Source organism: Acomys minous (assembly GCF_964271855.1).
Source record: "Acomys minous genome assembly, chromosome: 1".
NCBI lineage: Eukaryota > Metazoa > Chordata > Mammalia > Rodentia > Muridae > Acomys > Acomys minous.
In genome coordinates this window covers 12,694,073-12,720,000 of record NC_140483.1, presented here as the reverse complement: position 1 = coordinate 12,720,000, position 25,928 = coordinate 12,694,073, and the positions used below count along the sequence as shown (strand labels likewise).

At 41.8% G+C, this 25,928-nt stretch overlaps 1 protein-coding gene across 1 annotated transcript in view; it reads left to right on the top strand.

Moving 5' to 3' along the window:
* TP53BP2 (tumor protein p53 binding protein 2) overlaps positions 1-25,928 on the top strand; it is a 47,956-nt gene that overhangs the window by 15,318 nt on the left and 6,710 nt on the right. The window contains exons 2-15 of the mRNA XM_084783532.1: positions 2,862-3,009; positions 5,012-5,125; positions 8,600-8,682; positions 10,070-10,171; positions 13,870-14,044; positions 14,681-14,862; positions 15,188-15,352; positions 15,651-15,879; positions 17,373-17,480; positions 17,795-17,943; positions 19,465-19,927; positions 21,515-22,293; positions 24,689-24,826; positions 25,727-25,860. Coding sequence (XP_084639658.1) covers positions 2,862-3,009; positions 5,012-5,125; positions 8,600-8,682; positions 10,070-10,171; positions 13,870-14,044; positions 14,681-14,862; positions 15,188-15,352; positions 15,651-15,879; positions 17,373-17,480; positions 17,795-17,943; positions 19,465-19,927; positions 21,515-22,293; positions 24,689-24,826; positions 25,727-25,860 — 2,969 coding nt within the window. The remainder of the gene's footprint in view (positions 1-2,861; positions 3,010-5,011; positions 5,126-8,599; positions 8,683-10,069; positions 10,172-13,869; positions 14,045-14,680; positions 14,863-15,187; positions 15,353-15,650; positions 15,880-17,372; positions 17,481-17,794; positions 17,944-19,464; positions 19,928-21,514; positions 22,294-24,688; positions 24,827-25,726; positions 25,861-25,928) is intronic.

Sequence of the window (25,928 nt, the reverse complement as noted above, 5' to 3'; positions counted from 1 at the left end):
TCTCAGTGTGTTCCTGGTAAGGGCTGCAATGCATGTTGTGTGAGGAAGCTTGAGGTGCTGAAGGCTCACTAGCAAAGACAACCCTTGTCTACATGGCACTCACATTTGTAATGAATGGTAAGCTCATGATTATCAAGTACAGAACCTACTCAGAGGGAGTGGCATGTGTGAGCGTGCGTGCGTGCGTGCGTGCTGTTGGAATTTTAGGTGAGGTGGCCAGGAAGATGTTACTGAGAGGGTGACACCTGTGGAGACAAAGAGACAGAAACAAGATGTGTTGCTTAAGAGCGTGCTCAACAGGAGTAGCGAGTGCAAAGTTCCGAGGTGGACCCAGGTCTGGCCTGCTATGGTAACAACTTGGAGGACTCTGGTAGAAGAAGTGAGGAGTTGTAAACTTAATGGGTGGCAGTGTCGTTAGTATGGGCAAGACATACGGATCTTGTGGTCTGTAGTCAGTGTTGGCATTTATTGTAGTACCTAGTGAAATGGCAGTTATTAGGGAGCATAAGACTCATTTTAAAGATAAGAGTATTTCAAAGAGGTGCCTTTCCTAAGGCATTGGGTAGAACAGGTGTGGTGTTCTTCTTAGATCTGCTCAGAAACCCAGCAAAATGCCATTGCTAGTCCAGCAACCTGGATTTCAGCACGGGTATTGATATCACCGCAGCTAGTCTTTATGGGGAAGAAGGGCATTGGCTTAGGAACTTGCCATTCACACCAGAGCTCCATGGGGCAAGTACCCTGGGAGAAGCACCTCTCATGTTCTTATCGTAGTGGTGCTTGAGGTAAAGGCTAGATTGTTGTTAAATGGGTGGCTGGCTAAGTGGAGGACTTCCTAATGTTTTCCTACCCAAAGCATAGACAGTGTGAAGAGTAGAAGATAGATCAGAAAGAGTTGTACTCTGGCCTTGTTTCAGTAGCCAGGGAGATCCTTGCTCTGAGTCTTTTTCTTCATTGATAAAGAAAAAATAATGCCTATTTTGTTAATCTGAGAGATGCCTTAAGTCTGATGGATGATCCTGTGAAAGCAGCAGGCAAGACAGAGTGCACAGAGTCTCTTATGTAGCAGTGCTTATTTGCTAATGAAGTGTGTGTAGGGCCTGTTCTTCTATCTGTATTAACTTACAGTGAAGACAGTTCTTTTGAAGCTTTAGACTTCAGAGAAAGTTTTGGTGTGGGTGGGAAGTGTGTAGAAATACTACTTAATACCTTGTTGCTGTGGGTAAGTATGCTGGGTATTCTGGCCCAGCAGCAACACAGTAGCATTCTCTGAGCTTGATTAATCTTTCCTTTCTCCAGTGTTGTCCAGACACTATGTGTAAGGAGCTTACCTGCAGCCTTGTTGGCTGAGTTAAGGCTTAGGACTCCACACTTGATGTATACAGTTAGCAGAGTGCACAAAGCCTAAGATAATTAGCTTGAACACATTCAGTTCCTACTAGGAATCTTGACAGCATTTCCTCCTTTTTATATGACCTACTTACTATTTTAACAGAATCTACTTCTAATGGATTACTTTGTGTGTGATACATGTTTATATGAGTTAGGGGATGCCTTTGCAAAAAGTGGAGGTTAAGTGCTCCAGGGGAACAGGCTGTAGCACTGAGGAGCAGAGCCCAGGCACTTCCAAATCTTTTGGTCCCCAGTGTGATGTCTGAGTTGGTTTCTGTGTGCTGCTCTTCACAAAGAGGCTGGGGCAGCTTTCTCACTGGGATGATACCCAGAGGAGTTTCAGCTTGCAAGGGTGGTCAGGTGACTTTTGACAAACCCTGTAACTCTAATACTACTGTGTCACTGTGACCAGACAGTAGATCCTACATACTCTACTTTTATTTTTAGTCATAAACCACATACTTTCTCAGTGGTGAGCATAGTCTGTCTCATTTGGTTATTTTGAAAGACAATATCCTGATCTATTGTTTATCAATTTCCCATATTTTTTTTATTCTGCATGAAAGTGGGATAACTCCTTACAGGTGTTATTCTTCACATTGATGGGTACCAATTCACATGGAGGAAGTGGTTTGCCGCTTGTGAGTTTCTTCAGCTTTAGAAATTAACAAAAATTTTAAATAATTTAATAGGCATAGAAATGTGAATTCGCAGGTAGCAGTGCTTTTTAAGCTGTTTGTTTTTACTAGGAGAAAGACTTACAGTGAGGTTTAGTTATCTGTTGGACTGAGTTTATATACAAGATCATTTAGGTTTTGATAAACTAGCTAGCTAATTTCTACTTACTCATACTTTAGAGTAGGTATTGAATTTGACTGAAACATTTCAGTTTAAAATTTTTGGGAATAGTTAATGTATGCATGTGATATAAAGATAAATTTTCCTTCTATGTTCTGGCTCCTGTTTCTTGTTCCCCACCATCAGAATCTGTACTTATTCTTTTTATATGTCCTTCCAAAGAGAAGTGTATCCATAATATGTATGTGCGACATTCGCTCCTGAGAGGTCATCGTATTGAAGTCAAACTTAGTGCAGAACTCTGAACTAAGCAATCTTCCTGCCTCAGCTTCCCAAGTAGCTTGGACTACAGGTGTTCTGCCATATCAGACATGTATATTATCTAATCAACTGTTAGAGGATTCATGAAAAGATTTATTTGATGTCTTGATCTAGCTCAGTTTTTGCTAAATAAATAATACAAATGAAACTGGCAGAAAAAGATTTGCTTTGTCCTTTTATCTGACGGTGGCCTATGGCTGTCCTGTGGTGTTTCCAGTTCAGCAGGCAGTCCCTTGGGGAGGACCCAGTGCTTTGGGCCTAGCCCAGCCCCACCCTTTGTTTGAGGGCAAAGATCTAAGGGGAATGCCACCCGGGGAGACAAGACAGGTAATGGCTTCTCTCTGTTTCAGATGTTCCTGACAGTGTACCTCAGTAACAGCGAGCAGCATTTCACAGAAGTTCCTGTTACACCAGAGACACTATGCAGAGATGTGGTGGATCTGTGCAAAGAGCCTGGAGAGAGCGACTGCCATCTGGCTGAAGTGTGGTGTGGCTCTGGTATGGACCTGGCTTTCTGCTTTCTGCTTTGGTTCTGTGGTCTTCTGCTGCCTTTGGGTTCTAGAATTGGTACTGTGGGGAGCGTTCTTGTTCATCTACAGACAGCAGGACAGCCCGTACCTTAGAGGATCATGTGTTTGCTCAAATTTTGGTGACAAAACCGTTTTTTCTTTCTCTGCAACAGAAGGAAGTCACTGAACAAGGACAGGTGACAAAAGTGTTGGGTAGAAGCTTCTAGGATACTTATGGTCAAGAGCTAGGTACTCAGGTTTTTGTATGTTTACACTTTGCTTGCTGGGCATTGGTGGCACAGGCTTTGAATCCCAGCATCTGAGAGGTAGAGGCAGGCAGATCCAGAACAGGCTACACAGAGAAACCCTGTCCTGAGCCAACCCCCCACCAAAAAAAAAAAAAACCCTTTACTTAATTAGAAATTTGAGTCTTTCTTTCCTTTCTCTTTTCTCCCTTGTCTTTCCCTCCCATCCCCTTTGCTGTCGGGGATTGTCTTAGTTTCCTGTTGCTGTGATAAAATACTCAGAAGCAACTTCTGAACCACACAGTTCAGGTTGTCATCCAGCATGGTGGGCCTCACAGCAGCAGGATGGTGAGGGACTGGTCATGCTGTAGCTGTAGCCTAGGAGCAGAGGTAGTGAATGCTTGCTGGGCCAAGACCTCTAATCCCAGAACTGAGAAAACGGAACAAAAGAAAGAAAGAAACAGACAAAAATCAATTCTCAGGCTTTAAGTGTATTCGTTCCTCTGTTGCTTCACTCTCTAAATGTTAAAGCCTCCCCTCCCTCTCTCCCTCCCTCTTTTCCCCCCTCCCTCCCTCCCTCCCTCCCAGGTTTGTAGTGGTTTGGGGAGAAGTGGAGTGTCTGTTCAGAATTTTACCCCTTTTGTGGGGGACTGTAGAACTTGTGTGATTGCAGGAAGTGGTTGTGTCAGCACTGTTATGGGAGTAGAAGCAGGACTGCGGGTTGTTTGTTCCAGCCCAGCAGATTAAGTTTTGCGTTGTCACAGAGTTGGCTGCTGAGTGCTTGGCTGCCCTGTGTCTGTCCATGTTGTTTATTTATGGCTTTGAGAGATGGTGTCTTTGATTACTGATAAGTGTCTAGTTTCATAGGCCATTTTAACATTCTTATACAAATTATATTGATGTCATTGAGAGCTGAGTTTGTGCATTTTCTTCTTAACTAGTACATTGGGTTTTTAAGTCCCCTTTCCTTTCCTAGAGTAGAAAGCTGTTTGTTTTTGTTTTTATAACTCAGCATACATTGTTTCTACTGAAGCTCTCAGCTATTGCAGTATTTAACTGTATCTTTTGTTTGTTTCTAGAAAAGTTCTGAAAGTCTTACTGCAGGAGGGCCAGATATCTTCTCATTGAAATATTTGTTTTTTGTTTGCAGATGAATAAGTTTGGTTATTAACATTATTTACAAATTGATAGTTTATAAATGTTAAGTCTGGGAAGTTGGCTCAGTGGGTGACTGGAAAGTGTAGAGGAAGACATCCCGATGTTAGCTTCAAGCCTTCACATGTGCATGCATGTGCACACATCTGCATACACCCCAAGTCATAAAAGGAAATAATCTGTATTAAAGACTAAATTAAAACTCAAGCTGAGGCCATGTAGAAAGTTGCTTTTAGTTTTTCTTCATATATTTAGGGACTTGTAGGTCATTAGTATTAGTGAGAATGGATCTGTGACTATATAGATCACACAAACCATTGAAACGCTCAGAAGTTAAATGGCATGCTATAGATATGAAGGAGCCACTGACTTAGACTCATAAGACCCTGACAGTGGACACAGACCCATTCTTTCTATTACTTTTTCCTGACTTGACACTGTGGAAAATCTGTGATATATGATTTTTTTGAGTTCTATTAATGGAAGAAAAATTATGTGAACTATGATGATTTCCTGTGTCTGCACCGTAGTTTACATCAAGGGTGTATTTGTCTTCCTTTTCCAGGGAGCTAATGTAATTTTTTCTTTTAGAACGCCCAGTTGCTGATAATGAACGGATGTTTGATGTTCTTCAACGATTCGGAAGTCAAAGGAATGAAGTTCGCTTCTTTCTTCGTCATGAACGCCCCCCTGGCAGGGACATTGGTACTTAATATCTTATAATATCTTATAAATCATAACTAGAGGTTAAGCTTTTGTCTCAGGCACTGTAATTCTGGGGAGAGGCATAGGATAAGCTGGGGACCTGGGGAGGTAAAGGGAAGAAAGCTAGGGAGTTAGAGTGTGAGGCAGGTTTCTTAGTCTAGACTCGACTGACAGTGGGGAGAAAAAGAGATGCCGGTTCCTTAAGGGTTTGTATAGTGTGTTTTGGCACGAAGTCAAACTGGCAGGATTTTGAAGCAGCTGATCACCTCACATCCACAGTCAGGGAGCAGGATCAATGAATATTTGTGCTTGGGCCACTTTCTCCTTTTTACATAGTTCAGGGTATGAAAGTGGCCCAGTGAAGGCAGTTGCAAGCCTTAATTCACCTGATCAAGATGCTCCCCGACAGACATGCCCAGAGACTTATTTCATGGGTGACTCTAGATACAGTCAGAGTGGTAGTTAACACTGCCCACCATCATGGGGGGTGGGTAAGAAAGGGAGGGCTTATGGGGGAAGAGTAGATTGCATCCATTGGCAAATCTCATAATCAGATCAATAAACAAATGTAGGAGAGAAATGAGTAGTCAAAAAATAGAATGACTAAATATGAAATTTCAGATGTAGACCACTTTTAGTGGTTTTTTCCCCCCCAGGCTAGACCCTGAAAATGAGCCTGATTTAGAAACAGGTTGGACACAGAATTGAGATGATATCTTGGGTGACAGAGTTCAGAATGAAGGCAGACTTGGAGGGCATGAAAGAGTGGGACGGTTAAGTCTTCATAACGGACAGTTGTAGCCTGAGTAGATATAGGACAGAGAGGACAGAAAGTAGTAATACAAGTGGAGACGTGTGGGCTGCAAGTGCTGTAGACCCTAAGATGTGGCCTTGCCTGTAAGATACAAGTGAACCTGCATCAATCTGGGGAAGCCGCAGGTTGAAACAGGATTACTCTGTATTTCTAAATATGCTGAGATTTTTAAAGGAAAGTTAAGGATAGTTTTCTTGGGAGTAAGAAGGTAGATAGCGTCTTAATTAGTGGGTAGTATGACATCTCATTTCTATTATTTGCTGTTATTTTAATCCAAGTGTCCACGTGGTACCTGAACATTAGAAATGAGTACTGTCAGGGGCCAGAACTGACTCAGTTTGGCAGCTTTTGCTGTACAGATGAGAAGGGCTGATACTCAGGGTAAGTGGCTTGTCAGGCCACACACTTAGCAGCGGAGCCAGGAGTGCAGACCTGAATCAGCCAGACCAGGCTGAGTTAGCTACATGCCTTTTAGGTGTGTATTTTTATTTTAAGTATATAGTTTCCCCCTAATCCTTCTTTTAAAAATAAATTTTAATTGACATTTGAATCATGTTTACATTTTGTTCTGTATTTACAATACTGTGTATATTCTGAGTTGTAATAAGTTGAATTTTGGCTATCCATCTCCCAGTTCAAATATCTTGCTGTGCGCAACACTGGGTAAATTATTAAATAGTCTCCCAGTAGTGACCTATGCAGTTTCAGTGTGTCTGTAATGTGAGAAAACGAAGTGTTAAGTAAGACAAAGGAGCTGTTTGCCCATTGTTGCAAACACCAGTGCCACGCAGTGCTTACACTGGAATAGAGCAAGGTGGCTTTCCAGTCTGCAGACAGGAGTTTCCACTTCCCTGTTCAGATTGCTAAGGATTAGGAGACTGCTGATGGCTGCTGTTTAACTATGACTGTGACCCACAGTGTGTTTGAAATGATTTTTAAAACGTTTGCTTTTTACCTTATGTATGTTACTAGTTATAAGTAAAAGCTAGTTGAATATTTTTTCCCTAAGACAAAAAAGAAAGCAATTATTTGTACTGTGGAAAATATTTTTCTTACAGAGATATTGCGATAAATTATTCATATTATTTTATTAGTCAAACAGCATTTAAAAACTAACATTAGGGTTTTATATATATATGTGTGTGTGTGTGTATATGTATATACACACACACACACACATACACACACAGGCTAGTTAGTCACAGATACTTCTTTATTTCTTGACACAAGAATTTGTTCTAAGTTTCCTGATAGGTATAATAGACATTTGATTCAAAGAAATGTTTGTCTTAAAAATCTCTCAAATAATTGTAATGATTATTTTAATTTCTGGAAAGTGTGAGTATGTGTTTAGTGCATTTAAAATGTTATCTTTGTTAATATTTCATACATGTACTAGTTTAGTTTATTTCTTTCATTTGTTGTGTATTGGGTAGTGCCAAGACGCATGTTTTGGCTTGAAAAACTCCTTTTAATCAAAAAAGCAGAATAGTTGTTAGTTTTTTGTTAGATTATCTCAAACCAAGATAAATGGAAATATTTTCATAAATTAATGAGGATATACTTCATAGCATACTTATGAAGTTCCACAGAATGTCCCAGTAAATAAAAATCAGAATACCACTGGTTCTATTTTAAAATACTTCTTTCTTGTATATGATTTTGTTGTTGTTGTTTTAGTTTTCTTTTTTTACTGTTAATGAGTACAGAGGTGGCTGGGTTGCATTTTCAGTTCTTTTATAGAATACCTCCCCACCTTACACTAAGCATTGTCAGGAAGGCACTCTACCACTGGTCTATCTCCACACCCCTGCCCTCTCACATCTGTAAAAATTGCACTTAATTATTTATTGATTTAGTGTGTATATGTGTGTGTGTCTTGTGTTTGTACATGTGCTCATTCTATGGTTTGTGTGTTGTTGTACTGTATACAGCATGTTTATAGAGGTCAGAGGAAACTTTTGGGAGTCAGTTTTCGTTTTCAGTCCTGTGGGTCTATGAAATCAAACAGCTCACTGGGCTTGGTGGCAAACACCTTTTTGCCTGGTTGAGGTGTTGCTGGTCCCCAGAGACATCTTTTGACTTTGAAACAGGCCTTGAACCTGGGCTCCTCCTGCTTGAGCCTCTGAGTAGCTGAGGCTGAAGGCCTGCGCCACCAGGTCTCCAAAGCGCTTTCTCAGCCCGTTACTGCATGGCCTAGAGCTAGAACAGCTATAAGCAAATGGAGCCAGAGATACCAGTCATTTCCTACCGTTGGCAAGTGACTGGCAGCTTCCTAGGAAATAGGTAGAATGTGAGCTGCTTTCACACTGTTCACTGTTTCAGATACTTGCATTTTCTTTTCTTTTCTTGTTTGTTTGTTTGTTTTCTTGAGACAGGGTTTCTCTGTGTAGCCTTGGCTACCCTGGACTCACTTTGTAGACCAAGCTGGCCTCGAACTCACAGCGATCCACCTGCCTCTGCCTCCCAAGTGCTAGGATTAAGGCTTGGACTACTACACCCACTTGAATTTTCAAAACAAGCCTAATTGTGAGACCTAACCTCTGTTGCTATTACGTATAGACCCTTAAGTATCAGACAGCAGGAAAGCAGGAAGCAGAAGGAAACTGCTACATAGGAGAACTTTGCAATGCTAATGTAGGTTTTGAATCTGTATTTAGTGAGTGGACCAAGATCCCAAGATGCAGGTGTAAAAAGAAATGGTGTGAAAGTTCCTGGTGAGCATCGGAGAAAGGAGAATGGAGTAAGTGGTCCTTTTTTATCTTGTTATATGTCACAGTGATGTTTTTCAACTTTAAGTCTCACTCATTGCCATTTTTTAATACAGAGTATCAGTGATGACCCTTTTAAGGACATTTTCTTAAAAATTTTAAAAAATGCAAAACAGTATTAATTATTGTTTGTGGAGGTATGGGTCAGAGGAGTGTCAGATTACCTGGAACTGGAGTTAAAGGCATTGTGAGCTGTCTGCTATGCATGCTGGGAATTGAACTTGGGTCCTCTGTAAGAACAGTATGTGCTCTTTGCCACTGAGCCATCTCTTCAGCCCCTTTACAAGTTTCTTTAAATATAATTCATAGATATTTCCATGGTTCTTATATGGCTACAACTCTTAAGAAGCTAGCACTGAATATTCCATAAATTCACAACAAAATAAATGTTTATCAAGTTCTAGGAAATATATGGTGCTTTTACTTGTTGCCACAGTCACTCTTAGAAAAATGGAAATTATTTATTAATGATCTTGCTGGTGCATATGAATTGAAGTGTCTTTGAAGATGTGCTTTTCAGAGCCTAGAATTTTGAATTTCCTGGGTTATCTTATCTACTCTGTCCGCGCCCAAAGCATCTAAAGTACCTGCTTCAGATTCCAGGTTCTTCCGGGCTCTGTTCTTTGATTTACAGGTGCTAAGGCCACTGGAGGATGACAAAAGTAGTCTTAGTAGAAGGGTATTTCTGAGTACAGTCTAACACATAATTCCTTCAAATTGCTGTTAATTTTCCAAAAGAAGCTTTATGTCAGTTTAATTGAGATACAACAAACTGCCTCTTTGTTTTTGAGTCAGGGCCTTACTGTGTATCCCTGGCCTGGCCTCCTTGTCTAGATCAGGCTGGCCTTGAAATTGTGACCCTCCTCCTGCTCTGGATCTTGAGTGCTGAGATTTTCTTAAGCTGTTTTTTTGGGAATCGGAAAGTAATTCTGTTCCTCATCCCGCCCAAGTGCTAGGATGTAAGCCTGCACTACTAGGCCCAGCCAGTGCTGATTTATGTTTAAATTGTGTTTTGATGGGCTTGCTGTTAGCACGCTAGTACCATGTTCATGCAGCCAGTCTACTGTCCAAATATACATTAACCACAGGACAAAGTAATTCTGAATGTTTCTGTTTCTGACCAAACTATTTAATTTAAATAGTTAAAATTTTACAACTAATAGTTTAAAATTTATAACTTAAAAGATATGTTATGAGTATTTTTATATCTTATTAAGCCAACTCAGTGAATATTAAAGTAAGAAATTAATACCTGAATACTTTTGTTATGGTTAGTTTAGATGGAGCTTTTAAGTGGGCCTTTGAGTAGAATCTCTGAACATAATATGGAAGTAGATGGTGGTGTGTTTCCGTTTGTAGGTTAATAGTCCTAGGATGGACCTGACACTTGCGGAACTTCAGGAAATGGCATCTCGCCAGCAGCAACAGATTGAGGCCCAGCAACAAATGCTGGCTACTAAGGTAGGGTCTTCACAGACTCATGGCTTACTGCTGCTTATGTCTTTGTTCAAGCTGTTCACAGTCTTCACCTGCTTATTAAGGCAGTTGCCTCTCGCCTCTCACATAGGATTTGATGTTATCACCCCAAGTTACCACCATTTTTCAGAAATCCTTGTATTGTTTTAGTTCAAGATTTTCCTGATCCCTAGCTTTTGTCCTGATTCCATTTTCTTTTTGAGTTAGGTGTCTGTCTCTGTTACCTTTGCTGGCCTCAAACTCTTGGACCCAAGTGATTTCCCCCTCCCTGCCTCTGGCTCTGGAATAACTGAGGTTATAGGCTCACACCACTATGCCTGACCTAGTCCTTGATTTTGATAAAGGTTAACTACCCTGTGCTGAGAGTCAGTGAGATGGGAAAGTTGTAAAGAACACCTTGCTTTGCTCCCTGGAGAGTACCTGGGCTGCAGTAGAAACTTTTACTAACACTAACACTGTCACCTCTGCTACTTGGCCCCAGTGGGGGTAAAAGGTGCTTATTCACAATCCCAGACCTGATCTTGAGTATGAAAAATATGCCCTAAGAAGCTTTAAGGGGCAGTCTCACTGTTGGTGCTTCTGCGGCCACAGGCTCAGAAACTGCACAGGTGCAGCAGACTGCTCCTGATAGTGCCATAGTCAAACCTTAATCTTTGTGTGCCACTCTGCCTCCATGACAGTTACTCAGTTTTGCCTTCTAGCCACAGGTGTGTGTGGTGTGGTCCAGTAAAGCTTGACTTACAGAAACAGCAACATTGGACCTTAGTGGGTAATGTCCCTGTTGTACAAGTGTCAGGATCCGAGTTTGGATCTCAGAAACCACAGAAAGCCAGTTGTGGTAACTTGTATCTGTGGCCCTAGCATTCCTGTGATGAGATGCCCTTCCCCGACACGAGGTAGTGGGGAGAAGAGAAAGAGATTGATTGATTGGTTAATTGGTTGATTGATTAAAAACATAAAAACCCGGCAAGGCGGTTTTGCCTTCAGACTCTAGCTTGCCAGCCATCACTTTGCACACTCAGGATCCTTAACTTGGCCGTCCCTTAGTGACTGGAGGGTTCTGGAAGCTGGGAGAGCCATGATGACTTCACAGGTTACCACTGAGTGTTTGAGGTAATGGCTAGGAGATCTTTTAGCTATTCTCAGCATGCACTGTGCTCTTGCATGCACCACTTTCACCTGTTCCTATGCATCCATTTGTACTTCAGTGTAATATGGGTGCTACAATTTTCAGTCATGTAGTGTATTATTCTCAAACTGGACCTAATCACCTAGATCCAGTTTGGGATCTAGTTAAGAAATCTGATTCAAAGTTTGGAGTCTGAGGTCCTGGATTTCTAAAACTCAGGATAAGCTGATGTGCTATCACAGTGAGTAGTGAGGGCATACATTCATGTAAACAGTTAATTATTGGAGAGGGAATCTCTAATTTTAAGACTTTCACTTTGAAATTTCATGTTATTTACATGTTTTAGGCATATTCTGAGATGTTTACCTTAATTTTAGATACTGTAACTGATGGCTTAACATTGTAAGGTAATAAAAAGACATTATAAATTGCACAATAGCAGTTTTCTAAAGGTGTTACCCCTTTGGCTCTTTACAGTTCCTACCTATGGCGTATACAATATATAAGATACACCTCAAATATCTTAATCCTTGCCACAGCAGCATGAGTTGCTATTGCTCATTCCCATGTTATAGATGAAGAAAGAAATGCCAATTGTTGTGAAGCATATAGATCCTCATAGGGATCCATTGTAAGCTTGGGTTTGAGTCTGAATTTTATTGTAGAGCTTTCACGGACCCACTTGTGCCATAGATAAGACATGAGACTATATAGAGTAAAGCTGTTGGCCTTTAGCTGGGGCATTCTCTCAGCTAGTTCATCTAAATTTATCCTACCTTTTCCACCACCTCCTCTCCCCACGTGGTTCCCACCACCTGCTCACAGCTCCATTCTGTCCCTTCTGCTTTCTTCTGTGTCTTTCTCCTTTTGTCCCTCTTGCTCATTTAACTACTTTCTTACATTGCTTCCCAACTCAAATGTGCTCCTTATTAAAACTAGCCTCTTTTTAAAAGTTAGTACTTTTTTTTTCACATGGCTAATATTTGTAGTATAATTTATTCAGATTACATCCTGACTGTTATCCCCTCACTTGTATGTTCCCCTTCCCACCCTCCGTTCTCCCTCTTCTTCTCCCCTAGACCTCTGACAGAGGGTGTGTGTGTGCATGTGCACATTATCTCTTCCACAGTACAAGTGTGGAAATCAGAGGAAAAATTACTTTGGAGTTGGTTTTCCTTTGACCATGTGGGCTTTAGAGATTTAACTCGGTTTCTCAGGCAAGTGCTTTTACTTCTTGGCCCCAAATTAGCTTCTTCCAGATGACTTCGGGGGTCAGAGAGTCAGCTCCATTGGTGTAGTCCTCCTATGAAGGTAGAGGAACTGAGTTTGGATCCTTGGCACTCATGTAAAAGCTGAGCACATTGGCAGCCTCTGTGACCTTAGCATTGAGGGGTAAAGATTATAGAGACAGGAAGATCCCTACAGCTCATTGGCTGCCTAATCTGGCCAATCCAGGCTCACTGGGTAACTCATTATCTGTCTGTAGAACCCCCTCCTCCTAAGGCTCAGGGATCAGTGCAGAAGAGGGAGCAGAAAAGATTGTAAGAGCTAGAGACAGTGGGTGACTACAAGGAAACAATGTTTTTCAGACACAATAGGGCATTTCCACATATGAACTCATTGCATTTATGACAACGTGTATAAAACCTGTGCAATCTCAAGCCAGACAAAATCCCACCATGGAGAAGGGGGTTGGGCATAGCATGCAGTCCCCAGCTGAGGGCCTCTTGGCAATTGATAGCTTCTGGGAGAGGAGAGGCAGGCACACATCCAAGAGTGTATGAGCAGTACAAACTGTACTTGATGATTTTAAAGTGGAGGAGAAGGCTCAGCAGTTACAAGCATGTGCTGCTCTTCCAGAGAACCTGAGTTTTGTGCCCAGCACTCGTGGCTCTGGGGATCTGAGTCTGCTAGCTTCTGTAGGCACCTGCATTCATGTACACGTAATCAAACACCAAGACAGTCACATAATTAAAAATAAATCTTTTATTTTTTTATTTTTTTAAGGACGCAGAGTTGGGTGGGTAGGAAAGGAGGTATGGCTGTGAGAGGAATAGGAGAAGGGTTGACTATGATCAAAATTCATTCATCACACAAAACTCTCAAAGAACTAATAAAAGTGAAGGGGAAAAATTGATCAAGGAAGACATCCAATGTTTCCTCTGCCCTTTCATGCTAGCACACATACATAGATCCACATGCATACACACATATACACACTACACATGCAATCTATTCTACAAACAGATCTTTATGAAACTGTTTCCAGGATCACCGCTTGCTTAGTGTGTAGGAACCACTTGGATTAAAAATACTAATTTTTAGATCTTTCCTCCAAGAGCTTCTAGGTAGGTCAAGGACTGTGTGTTTGGAATACTACCCAGTTGATTATGGTGACAGCATGTAGAATATGTGAGGAGAGCCAGTGTTAGAGGTGCACCAGTAGAGGTGCACCAGTCTGGGCGTGCAAGGGTTGAGTGAGGTTCTGTTGACGATGATAGTGTGCCTGTTCTAAACTGCAGGCCCAGTGAATGCTTCTCTTTTCTATCTTTAGGAACAACGCTTAAAGTTTTTAAAACAGCAAGATCAGCGTCAACAGCAACAAGCTGCTGAGCAAGAGAAGCTTAAGAGGCTTAAAGAAATAGCTGAAAGTCAGGAAGCGAAGCTTAAGAAAGTGAGAGCGCTCAAGGGCCACGTGGAGCAGAAGAGACTAAGCAACGGGAAGCTTGGTACGTTGTCACGGTGGACAGTGGAGGCTGCATTTGACGCTGCTTTGGCTTAAGAAGCCAGCAGCACAGGGAGTTAGTTTATATGGATTTGTAGTGAGCCTAAATGTTTATATTTAAAGAAATTTAAAAAAAAGTATTTTGCTATAATTTTGATGTTGCAAGGTTTTTTTGGTTGAAGTTAGCATTGACTGTTTTAGGTAAGATTTTAAAATAATACTTTTGAATTATATTTTTCTTAAATTCTTGGTCAAGAATTTGATGAGGATAAGGTAAGGATTTTTCCTTATATGGTACCTCTAGTTATTATATTGCCATATTATTAATAATTAAAGTTTTAGTGATTCAGTCACTACCATTATAAAATTGAAAGTAAAAGTTCTAAAGAAATTTGATTTCCAAAACTTAGAGTTTAATGCTTACTATATTTACCATCTAAATTCTTCAGATTCTTCCAATGTCTGTTTGCAGACAGAAGTGCAGGTGTTCACTAATGTCTCTGTTGATTTCAGTTGCTTCTAAAAGTAGTTTGGTCTTAGGACATGCTCAAAGAGTTTTCTACTTATTAGAAAATAAAGCTTGGTTGCCTGGGAAGTAGTTGATTTTTATTTTCCACTGTGGTGGTTCTCTCTATTCTAGTGGAGGAGATTGAGCAGATGAATAGCCTGTTCCAGCAGAAGCAGAGGGAGCTGGTTCTGGCTGTGTCAAAAGTAGAAGAACTTACAAGGCAGCTAGAGATGCTTAAGAATGGCAGGATTGATGGCCACCATGACAGCCAGTCAGCCGTGGCTGAGCTTGACCGCCTCTACAAGGAACTGCAGGTACACGCCCCGAGTTCTAAATGCAGTGTGAGCCCCTCCCTGAGGTACAAACTGGCTGTAGGCATGACCATAACCCTTGGACTTCAGGTGCTTGTCCTTGAGGTGGGTGGAAATGGGAGGTCTAAATTCTAAGAGTCCAGAATAAACTCCAGATGCCTTAAACAGGAAATTTGAGGGTTAACCACAAATGCCATTTAAGTTTAAACCAGGAGGTAAGGTTTTACATTTTTAGAAATTATGTACTCGTTAACCATGTGATTGCCTCCTGAAGGTGATTTCTTTCTTTTCCTTGGCTATCTTTTTGTTTCTTTCCTGCTTTGTTCAGTTAAGAAACAAACTGAACCAAGAGCAGAATGCCAAACTGCAACAACAGAGGGAGTGTTTGAATAAGCGCAATTCAGAAGTGGCAGTCATGGATAAGCGAGTTAATGAGCTGAGGGACCGGCTGTGGAAGAAGAAGGCAGCGCTGCAGCAGAAAGAAAACCTCCTGGTGAGTGAGTGGCTGGAGGGAGAAGCAGCTTCCTCAGAATCCTTTTGCAGTGTTGAGTCTGCGGAAGGTGACCTGTTGCTTTCTTACAGTCTGTTCTTACCTGTGTCGCTTAGCTTTTCTTTCTAGTACTTGGAGCAAGTTTGCAGGAGAGTTGGATGTGAGGTGTTTCCTTGCGGGACATTTTTATAGATTCTGTGGCTAAATTCTGAAAGTGCTGATTCTGAAATTTTCAGTCTTTTCTGAATTTGCTCATCCAGTAAGACATAAAATATTAAAAGACATGCACTTTTTAACTAAGGTTTCACCTGATGGAAATCTTCCTCAACAAGCAGTGTCAGCCCCAAGCCGTGTGGCTGCTGTAGGCCCTTACATCCAGTCATCCACTATGCCACGGATGCCCTCCAGACCCGAGCTGCTGGGGAAGCCAGGCCTGCCTGATGGTTCTCTGGTTGTGCAGTCAGCAGAGGGGCCAATGAAGATACAGACCCTGCCCAATATGAGGTCTGCAGCTGCTGTGCAGAGTAAAGGTAAAAGCAGGCTGTCTCTAAGTCCTCTCCCACGCATCTCTTCTCTACCCCACTGTGCTTTTTTATTTTGTTTGTTTTTAAAGTTGTTTTCATAGTATCTACCTTTAAAATCTCAAACTCCTTTTTTGTTCGCCAGTGATTTTAACCTTAACCAATACCGTTGGACTCAGGATAAAATCAGAGTTATTTCAGAAATGTCTTTGCTGGGTGTGTGGTGTTCTCCTGTGAGTCCAGCACTCTTTGCAGAGGTTGAGGCAGGAGGGTTGTGTTTTCAGGACAGCCAGGGCCTATATAGTACGATATTATCTCAGAAGAGAAAGTAAGCAATCTTTGTTATGAAGGAAATTTTGGTCTGATGTTGTACAGTGAAATCTTTTCATCCTGTGTGAAGAGACTGTATATTCATGCCAGTAATGCCATTTTTACAGAAGTGAGTTGTGAATCCATTCTCTTTGGATTCATGAACTCTTCTGCACGAACATTGCTTCCTGACAGATGTTAGAATAAAGGTAAATGCTTGGGGGGGTGTAAAGGTGGGAAGAGCAGAGGCTTCTTGCTTTAGTTGTCTTTGCAACCAGTGTGGCCATCAGGTGCATGGAGAGGTGCAAGTAGAGCTTCATAATGGAAGGATAGATGACAGGAGAGATTTGGGAAGTGCAGGGTCTAAACTTTCTTTTTGTTTTGTTTTTTTGTTTTTGAGATAGGGTTTTTCTGTGTAGCCTTGGCTGTCCTGGAACTCACTCTGTAGGGGTCCAAACATTCTTATTCAAATAACCATTCTTTTTCTTCTTATTGTTACACAAGGGAAAAAACTAATTTAAAAATATTTGTTGTTTTGCCATTATTATTACTATGAAGTATTAATAGTATTACTCTTTTAAGATAAAGACATGACACGGGTATGTGTATGTGTGTGTTTTGTTGTTGCTGTTTTTGAGGTAGGATCTTATTCTGTATAGGCCGGCTGGCTTTGAACTCAAAGAGATCAATCTGCCTTTGCCTCCTGAGTGCTGCGATTAAAGACATATGCCACCACTCCTGGCTGGCATTTGAAGTGTAAGTACTAACTAGTGTGAAAGTCATGAATACCTTAAATAACGAAAGCTGGTTCACAGTGATGGGCACACATTCACCGATCTGTCACTGAGGCACTGCTTGTAAGATCCAGCTTAAGCGCTTTGATTTGCTGTATTGGAGATTGTCTTCTGGGTGATGCTTCCTTACACAGTCAAAAATAATGAAACAGGGCTTTTCTGGTTTGGGCCAACTTTTTCTTTGCTTTGGCTATTTTTAAACTGCCTGAGTAAGGTGGAAAATCTAAAAGAAGAAACAAAAACTAACATAGGTATTTTCTAAATAAATTTGCTTGGAGGCTGTGTGCCCACACTGTAAAGCTGTTTTTAGAGATTAGAAGTCTTAGCATTAAAGTGAACTGAACCAGTCAAAATGCCTTTAGGATGTGAGTGACTTGGTGGCTGCTTTCTGCATTCTAGGCTCTAAAACTCACCCAGCTGGCCCCGATTGGAACCCTTCCAATGCAGACCTCTTATCCAGCCAAGGCTCTTCAGTACCCCAGAGCGCTGGAAGTGCCCTGGACCAAGGTGAGGTTTGTTTGTGCCACCCCTAAACATTTTGCTTTGACTCTCTAAAAGGTATTTTTGTACATTTTTCTCTTGCTTGTTTTTTTAGTTTGTTAAGACCAGGGACAGTTTATATGATTCCTGTCATGTAACTGAGGAACTAAGATATTAGCATTGTAGTGTTTGGGTTATTCTTTTCCCAGCTTAGCATAAAAATATGAAAGCACTTAGTGGCATGGTGTTCATCAAGAACTAGGAGAAAAAAACAGAAGTGATGAGCAGTTTTATTCCAAACAGTTTGATTATCAAGGTGGATTTCTTTCTTTTTTTTTCAGTTGATGATGGGGAGATTCCACTGAGGGAAAAAGAGAAGAAGGTGCGTCCCTTTTCGATGTTTGACACAGTGGACCAGTGTGCTGCCCCACCCTCCTTTGGTACCCTGAGGAAAAACCAGAGTAGTGAGGACATCTTGCGAGATGCTCAGGTACTTAGTGCTCTCAGTTGCTATCATCTAGTGTCTTTCTCTGGTGCATTGTTAAAGGAAAGACATACAGTATGCCTGTGAGGGATAATAGAAGAAAGACACTATCTGGAACATTGGGAATTATATTAGGAGTCTGTTATTTCTACTTCTGTTGTGTAGATATGATTGTGCACTCCCTCTTTATTGGGGATGGCTGGCATATTTGCTTCTGGGTCATAGGTTTTTGCAGTTCTCTGAAGTGTGTAAGTATACTATAGCAGAAAGTATTTGACTGTCCAGGTTTGTTTGTTTGTAGGTGAATATGGTGGCTCAAGCCTTGTTTCCAGCGCTGGAGGGGCTGAGTCAGAAGGGTTGCCTTAAATTTGAAGCCAGTGTGGGCTACAGAATAAAATTCTGTCTCAAAGAATGAAAGCACAACAAACACCCGTGAGGAAATCTAGAGCCAAAGTTATGTAGAAGATAAGATAGTGGACGTTGAGTGACTGGAGATCTTCATTTAGGATGAGTGGACCTGTGCATGCAAGTTAGGTGGTGTTTCAGTGCATACAACTCTGGAATTGCTTGTTTTGGAGCTGGTTTTTGAGACTTGGTTTAATTCTCTAGCTAAGGCTGGCCTCAAACTTGTCCTCCTGCCTTAGGTTGCCAAGGCCTGGGATTAAAGAAATGCACTTGTGTGCTCTGTTAGGTTGTACAACACTTTGATGAACAAGAGTGTTTTCTATGTACTGATGCCGTCCGTGGATATGAGAGGTAGCAGTAAAGAGCTTTGCCCAGCTCGGAAGCAAGACTAGGAGATCATGGGGTTGGGGGAGGAGTTGCGTTACATCACTGTAAGTCCTTTATTAATCTGATTTTTAATTAATTTTTTTATTATTTGATTTAAAGCCTTAATGATTTTTAAAATATAGAACTTTTCATTAGTGTTGTCTAGTGTGCAGGAGTATATGTATGTACATATGCATGTTCATGTGTGTGGGTGCATATATGTGCCAGTGAGTGTGGAGGTCCAAGGTTGATGTTGAGGATTTTCTTCAGTTGCTTCTCTACCTGATTCTTTGAGGTAGGGTCTCTCAGCCACAGTCAGAGCTTGCTGATCTGGCTAGTCTTGCTAGACAGCTTGGAGGCTGGGATTGTAGGCGAGCTCCCACTCAGCATGTATGTGGGTTCTAGGAGTTCAAGCTCCAGCCCCCTTGTTGTGTGGCAGTTGCTTTAGTCCTTGAGCCAGCTGGAGACCCAAGAGCTGAGTTTTTGTTTGTTTTTGGTTTTTGAGACAGGATTTCTCTGTATAGTCTTGGCTGTCCTAGACTCGTTTTGTAGACCAGGCTGGCCTCGAACTCACAGAGATCCGCCTGCCTCTGCGTCCTGAGTGCTGGGATTAAAGGCGTGAACCACCACACCCGGCTAAGAGCTGATGTTTTTCTAGTATGTGCGTGTATTTGTGAAGTGAGCTGACTAGAGTATTCCATATACTTTTGTACAGTGTTTTAACTGCCTTACTGTGTGTATGCATATGTGTTACAGGCTGCAAACAAAAATGTGGCTAAAGTACCACCTCCTGTTCCAACAAAACCGAAACAGATTAATTTGCCTTATTTTGGACAAACCAGTCAGTCACCTTCTGATATGAAGCCCGATGGGAATCCCCAGCAATTGCCAATAGTTGCTGCATCCATGGGAGTGAAGCTCAAGCCAGCAGGGCCACAGCCACGGGTGCTGCTGTCTCCGGGTGCACCTTCAGGTGGCCAAGACCAAGTCCTGTCTCCAGGATCGAAACAGGAAAGTCCACCTGCTGCTGCAGTCCGGCCTTTTACTCCCCAGCCATCCAAGGACACTTTCCCTCCAGCCTTCCGAAAACCACAGACTGTGGCAGCCAGCTCCATCTATTCTATGTATACCCAGCATCAGGCGCCAGGAAAAAACTTCCAGCAGGCTGTGCAAAGTGCCTTGACAAAGACACATCCCAGAGGCCCCCACTTCTCAAGTGGTAAGGCTCCACTTATTTGTGTTTTTAAGTGTGTTTTGGGGAGGGGGAGAGCACTTGGCAAGAGTGCACTTCTTCCGTCGGAGCTCTACAGATAGGACTCAGGTTTGCAGGCTTGCATGCTAAGCACTTTTGTACACAGCCATCCCACCTAGCCCTCGATTGGTAAGGTTCTTGGTTTTGGTTTTTACCTGTTTTGGGCTTAAGTCCTATGCGAAGCTACCAGCAGACAGTAAAATGCCAAGTCTCTAGGTACACTGTAAGAATTTTAAATGTGCTCTGAGTGCCTGCTGCATGTCACCACCACAGAAGTCTCTGATGACACTGCATCATGCCCTACCTCCATAGCTACACTATGATAGAAACGCCACAGAAGGCAGCGCAAAGGAGTTATCCTTTTGGAGAAGGCAAGGCAGAAACTCAAGGAGCTGGTCACATTGTAGTCACAGCCATGAGCAGAGAGAAATGACTAAACCTACTGTGCCTGCTTGTTCTCAGCTGGCTTTCTTCTGTCTCATGTGGTTCAGGACCCCTACCTAGGAAACAGTGCTACACACAGTGGGTGAGCCCTTCCTACATCAGTTCACAGTCAAGAACCCCACAGGCATGCCCACAAACCAGCCTGATCTAGACAGTTCCTCAATGGGGCTCTCTGCAAAAGTGATTTTTCTCAGCTGTGGCAAGTTAACAGTTAAAAAGTAACATGACTGATGAGTTGGGTGTCAGTTCTGAAGGAGCTTGCTGATGCAGGGAAACAGGTTCACAGAAGGCTGCATCCTCGCTGTTGGTTTCACTGCTCTTGGTATGTGGAAGATGGGACAATTACGTTGTCTCTTTATTTTTAAAAGGAGAATTCTCTTATATTCTACAAGGATCTAGTAAGGATACCACCACTAAGTAAATATGAAACATAGTAAAATCAGTTTGTGTTAAACATGTGCAGTCTGGATGTGTGAGGCTTTTCTGACTTGTTACATTATAGAGCTCGATTACAATTGGCCATGATTTGATCGATTGAAAATGGCTTTGGAGTTACAAAATAGGCATATAATTGTGGTCCAAAGCTGTCATAACAGATATTAAAGTACCAGTGTATTGCTACCCTTTGGTCTTTTCATTAACCTTGGTAAATAGTGCTAATATAATTTGGAAATTAGATAATTTTGAGATAATTGGAATGTTTCAAGTGTCTTTGGGAAAGACAAGTGGTTCTCAGTTCTGTGAGTCAAGTATGATTTCGCACACTGGTCTACATTTGAGTAGTGTGTGAGATGGTAGTATATGTTTAGATTTAGTCTGTATTTGTGTACAGATTGCCAGTTTTCTTTGATGCCACAGTCCATAGTTTCTTATAATTGGCCACACTTTCCTTCTTACTGTTTCGTATAGAACATGGTATATTCAACCAATGGGGATTGTAATTTTGTAGTAAATGCAAAGATGGAGATCCTTGCTTTGTCTTTGTTATTTTAAGAAATCAAGTGGATGTGAAAGGAATAATATAGTGACTGTGGAACCATTAGCTCTTTTCTACCAGTCTTGTTTAGTTAGCACTAACTTGGGCTTTCCCTTTTGTTCTTCTATGACTAGTGTATGGCAAGCCTGTGATAGCTGCTGCCCAGAACCCTCAGCAGCACCCAGAGAACGTTTATTCCTCCAGCCAGGGCAAGCCTGGCAGTCCAGAACCCGAGACAGAGCCTGTTTCTTCGGTTCATGAGAGCCATGAACATGAAAGGATTCCTCGACCACTCAGTCCAACAAAATTGCTGCCTTTCTTGTCTAATCCTTACCGAAACCAGAGCGATGCTGACTTAGAAGCCCTACGAAAGAAACTATCTAATGCACCAAGGCCATTAAAGAAGCGTAGCTCCATTACAGAGCCAGAAGGCCCCAATGGGCCAAATATTCAGAAGCTTTTGTATCAGAGGACCACCATAGCTGCCATGGAGACCATCTCAGTCCCATCATACCCATCGAAGTCGTCAGGCTCAGTGACTGTTAACACCGACAGCCCAATTGACATCCCAAATCCATATTTACATGTGGAGCCAGAGAAGGAGGTGGGCTCTTCAGTTCCAGAGCCATTGTCCCCAGTGGATATGGGGAGTGCCAGTCCAGAGAACAGTGATGTGCCAGTTCCTTCTCCCGGCCTTGATTATGCACCCGAAGGAGAAACAGACAGCAGTTCACATCACCAGAACAACACAGAAGAAGCAAGCCCAGAGGCTCCCCATTTGCTTGAAGTATACCTAGAAGAATACCCCCCATACCCACCTCCTCCATACCCATCTGGGGAGCCAGAGGGGTCTGAGGAAGACTCAGCACGCATGCGCCCACCTGAAATCACTGGGCAGGTGTCTCTGCCTCCTGTAAGTGATGCAGTGTCCCATGTTCCCCCTGACTTTCCCTTACAGTGCTCATTGTGGTGCCTGTACTCTTCTCTAGTTTGCATTTTTATCTTATGATCTCTTGGCATCAAGTGGATCTTGGCAGTCTTGGTTTCTGACAGCACTGGGACTCATTCATGCTGAGCTATGTATCGCAGTCCTCCCACCACCCCCCCCCCTTTAAAAAAAAAAAAAAAAAAGAGTGTCAGTTGCCCAGACAAGCCTCATGCCTCTGGAGTAGCTGAGATACAGACCTTGCCACCATGTCACCCTGGGGTGGAATTAGAGGTGCTGTAACACTAATGTTACAAAGAAAACAGATTTCTATTCTTATGCTTGTAAAGATGCCTGGTTTTGTATGGATCCCTTGCTTAACTCTGAGGTCTGCAGCTTACCCTGCTGTGTCACTGCTTCCAAGCTTTGATTTTTCTAGCAGTGAGGCTTTTTTTAAAAGGTATTCTTTTTCATTTTATGTATATGAGTGTTTTGCCTACCTGTATAAATGTGCATTGTGCATGTGCCTAGTGCCTAAGAAGTGCAGAAGAGAGTGCCAGATCCCCTGGAACTGGAGTCACAGATGCTTATTAGCTGCCATGTGGGTGCTGGGAATCGAACCAGGATCTTCTGCGAGAGTAACCAGTTCTCTTAACTGCTGAGCCATCTCTCCAGTCCCACCCTGAAATTTGTTTTTAATGAAATGTTAGCTTGAGTATCAAACTTTGAACAATGGTAAAATTAAAAGGATTGAAGAGAGGGGAGGAGAGAGAACTGGGCAGGTGGAGTAGGCTTCTTTGCCTCTCGCTCCCCTTCAGTGTTGTTTGGAAATCACTAGCAAATACCACAGGCTCTGGTTTTCCTTTTTCTCTAACATGAAGTTCTTCTGAAACTATGCCTCTGATATGAAAATGCCTTCTACATTTCTTCCAAGTATTAAAATTATTTTGGAGGCTTATCATGTCACTTTGAAATAGGTGGGAGAAAGTCATAGTGTCTGCAGTCTGCTTTTTTATAGCTTGGTTGGAAGTCATTTTTGTTTCCTTAAGCACAAACAAAATAGAGTGCTGAGCTGTGAATTTAACACACAGTAAAAACCAGAATAAAACTTTTGAATGATTACTTGAATGGGTTTTGTATGTCTGACCCATATTTTTTATATCAGTTTGTACTTCCTTTGCAAGCTTGTTATTTTCTTCCTAAAGAAATGGCTGTTCTCTCCTTCCTGTCCTAGGGGAGAAAGATGCAACGATTGTGTTTCTTTGAAAGTATGTGGCCAGGTGCTTGCCTTATGAAGCATCCAGAGGCTGTTAGCACGGTCTCAGGCTCATTACACTTTCTGATAGTTTTTCCTATCTTCAAGATATAGTATTTATTACTTAATGCTTTGCAAAGCTATGGCTTTTAATTCACATTGGAGATAAAAATGAAAAAAGGAGCCAGTAGGATGGTTCAGTAGGCAGACGCCCTTGCCACCAAACCTGGCAGTCTGAGTTTCATTTCTGGGACTCACATTGTGGACAGAGAACGGGCTCCTGAAAGTTAGCTTTCCTCAGACTTCCATACTTGCACTGTGACACATGCGTATGCATGGCACATACATACATACATACATACATACATACATACATACATACATACATACATTTAACTTAACTCTGATTGTGTGTGTGAATGTGTTTAAAACTCTTGCTGCATAGGATGTTAGATCGCTCTTTTTTTATTGCCCTGTTAAAGCCTGACTTTCCTGCTTAAGATGTAAAGTTCTCCCTCTGTGTATCTATCTAGTTATAACTATCATCTTTTTATTTAGCCTGATAATTTTCTTGTGCCTTGGGAAGGATTGTGGTATAAAGTATTTACAAGGAAGGGCTTACTTAGATCCAAATTCTGGTCCTGATGCTTTCTGACCATGTGCCTTTCCTTTTGTGGGCAGCAAGTATGGCTGGGTTTGTAGTGAGAAGTAAATGATCGCTTGTGTGTGAGCTCTTAGAGTGAGGCTCACCCATTGTACTATTAGGTAAGTGATTCAGAGACAGCTTTGTCTGGTTGTGGTCCTCAAAAGAAAGCCAGTCAGCTCGCCGCCGGGTTTAGTTGACTCTGGTTACATAGCCAGGCATTTAGCAGTACACACCTCTGACTGCAGGGCTGGGAGACTGAGGCAGGAAGACTGCAAATTCAGAGTCAGTCTGGGCCACATGGTGAGTTTCAGGGCAGCCTGCTAAATGTTGAGGAAAATAAATAAAATTAAACAAACAAACGAATGAATGAATGAATGAATGAATAAAGTAGATTGATCCCCAAACAGCGGTTTCTTTGACTAACTCAGCTGAGTGCTGCCTCTACCCTTGTTGCTCTAATTTCCCACACATTTCCTTTACAGGGCAAAAGGACAAACTTGCGTAAAACTGGCTCGGAGCGGATTGCTCATGGAATGAGAGTGAAATTCAATCCTCTTGCTTTGCTCCTAGATTCATCTTTGGAGGGAGAATTTGACCTTGTACAGAGAATTATCTATGAGGTGAGTTTTTAAAAATATAACTATTTTGTTTTAAAGCTCAAAATAGAAAGCTATTATAGAGAAATTCTATTTTTAAATCTTCTTTGGGACTGTGGAGTTGTGGAGAGGAGTATTGAGCATGCTTCAGAATAGGCTGTGCTATTTTAAGCATGTTACTGTAAGATTTGGTAATGTTGGAGTTGAGTTTGCACGTGAAATATTTTAGTGTATATCTCGTTGTTAGAGACAACATATCTCTTTGAAAGTTGCTGTGTATGTGGTCGCCACTTTTTTTTTTTTAAAGCATCTTGTTACAAAATGTCAAATTCATGATCATCCACCTCAACTTCCTGAGCACTGGAATGGCAGGCGTGTGCCACCGTTGCCCAACTCTTTTAAAGTGTTTTTAGTTGAACTTTTTTAGCGTCCCATAGCAATTGGGATGTCTGCTTAGAAACCAGTTTGTGTTGGGGTGGAAGGAAGAACAAGGATGCAGTTTTTGACTCTGATTTTTTTTTTTTTGTTTGTTTGTTTGGTTGGTTTTTTTCGAGACAAGGTTTCTCTGTAGCCTTAGCTGTGCTAGACTCACTTTGTAGACCAGGCTGGCCTCGAACTCACAGAAATAGACCTGCCTCTGCCTCCCTGAGTGCTGGAATTACAGGTGTGTACCACTACATCCAGCTGATGCCATGATTTTTAAACAAAACTTTCTTATAGTAAGTGCTTAATTAGTTTGGCTATGCTGTCTGCCCTATTTCTAAGATTTTTCTTGATAGCTTTCTTGGCTTCTCTGTGTTTCAGTTATGAATTTTTAAATGTCACCAAACTTTTTGTTTTATTGATCCTAAGAAGCCAGTTAGTAATGACAGTTGATGTGACCTGAAATTGGAGGGACTCTCACCCTTTTTATTGGTGGGACAGGTTGATGACCCAAGCCTACCAAATGATGAGGGTATCACAGCTCTTCATAATGCTGTGTGTGCAGGCCACACAGAAATCGTGAAGTTCCTGGTACAGTTTGGTGTGAATGTAAATGCAGCAGACAGTGATGGATGGTAAGTTTTGCATTTAAGCTCCAGTTAAACATCAGTGTGACCGTCCTCTGTAGAAGCAGTGGCATAGA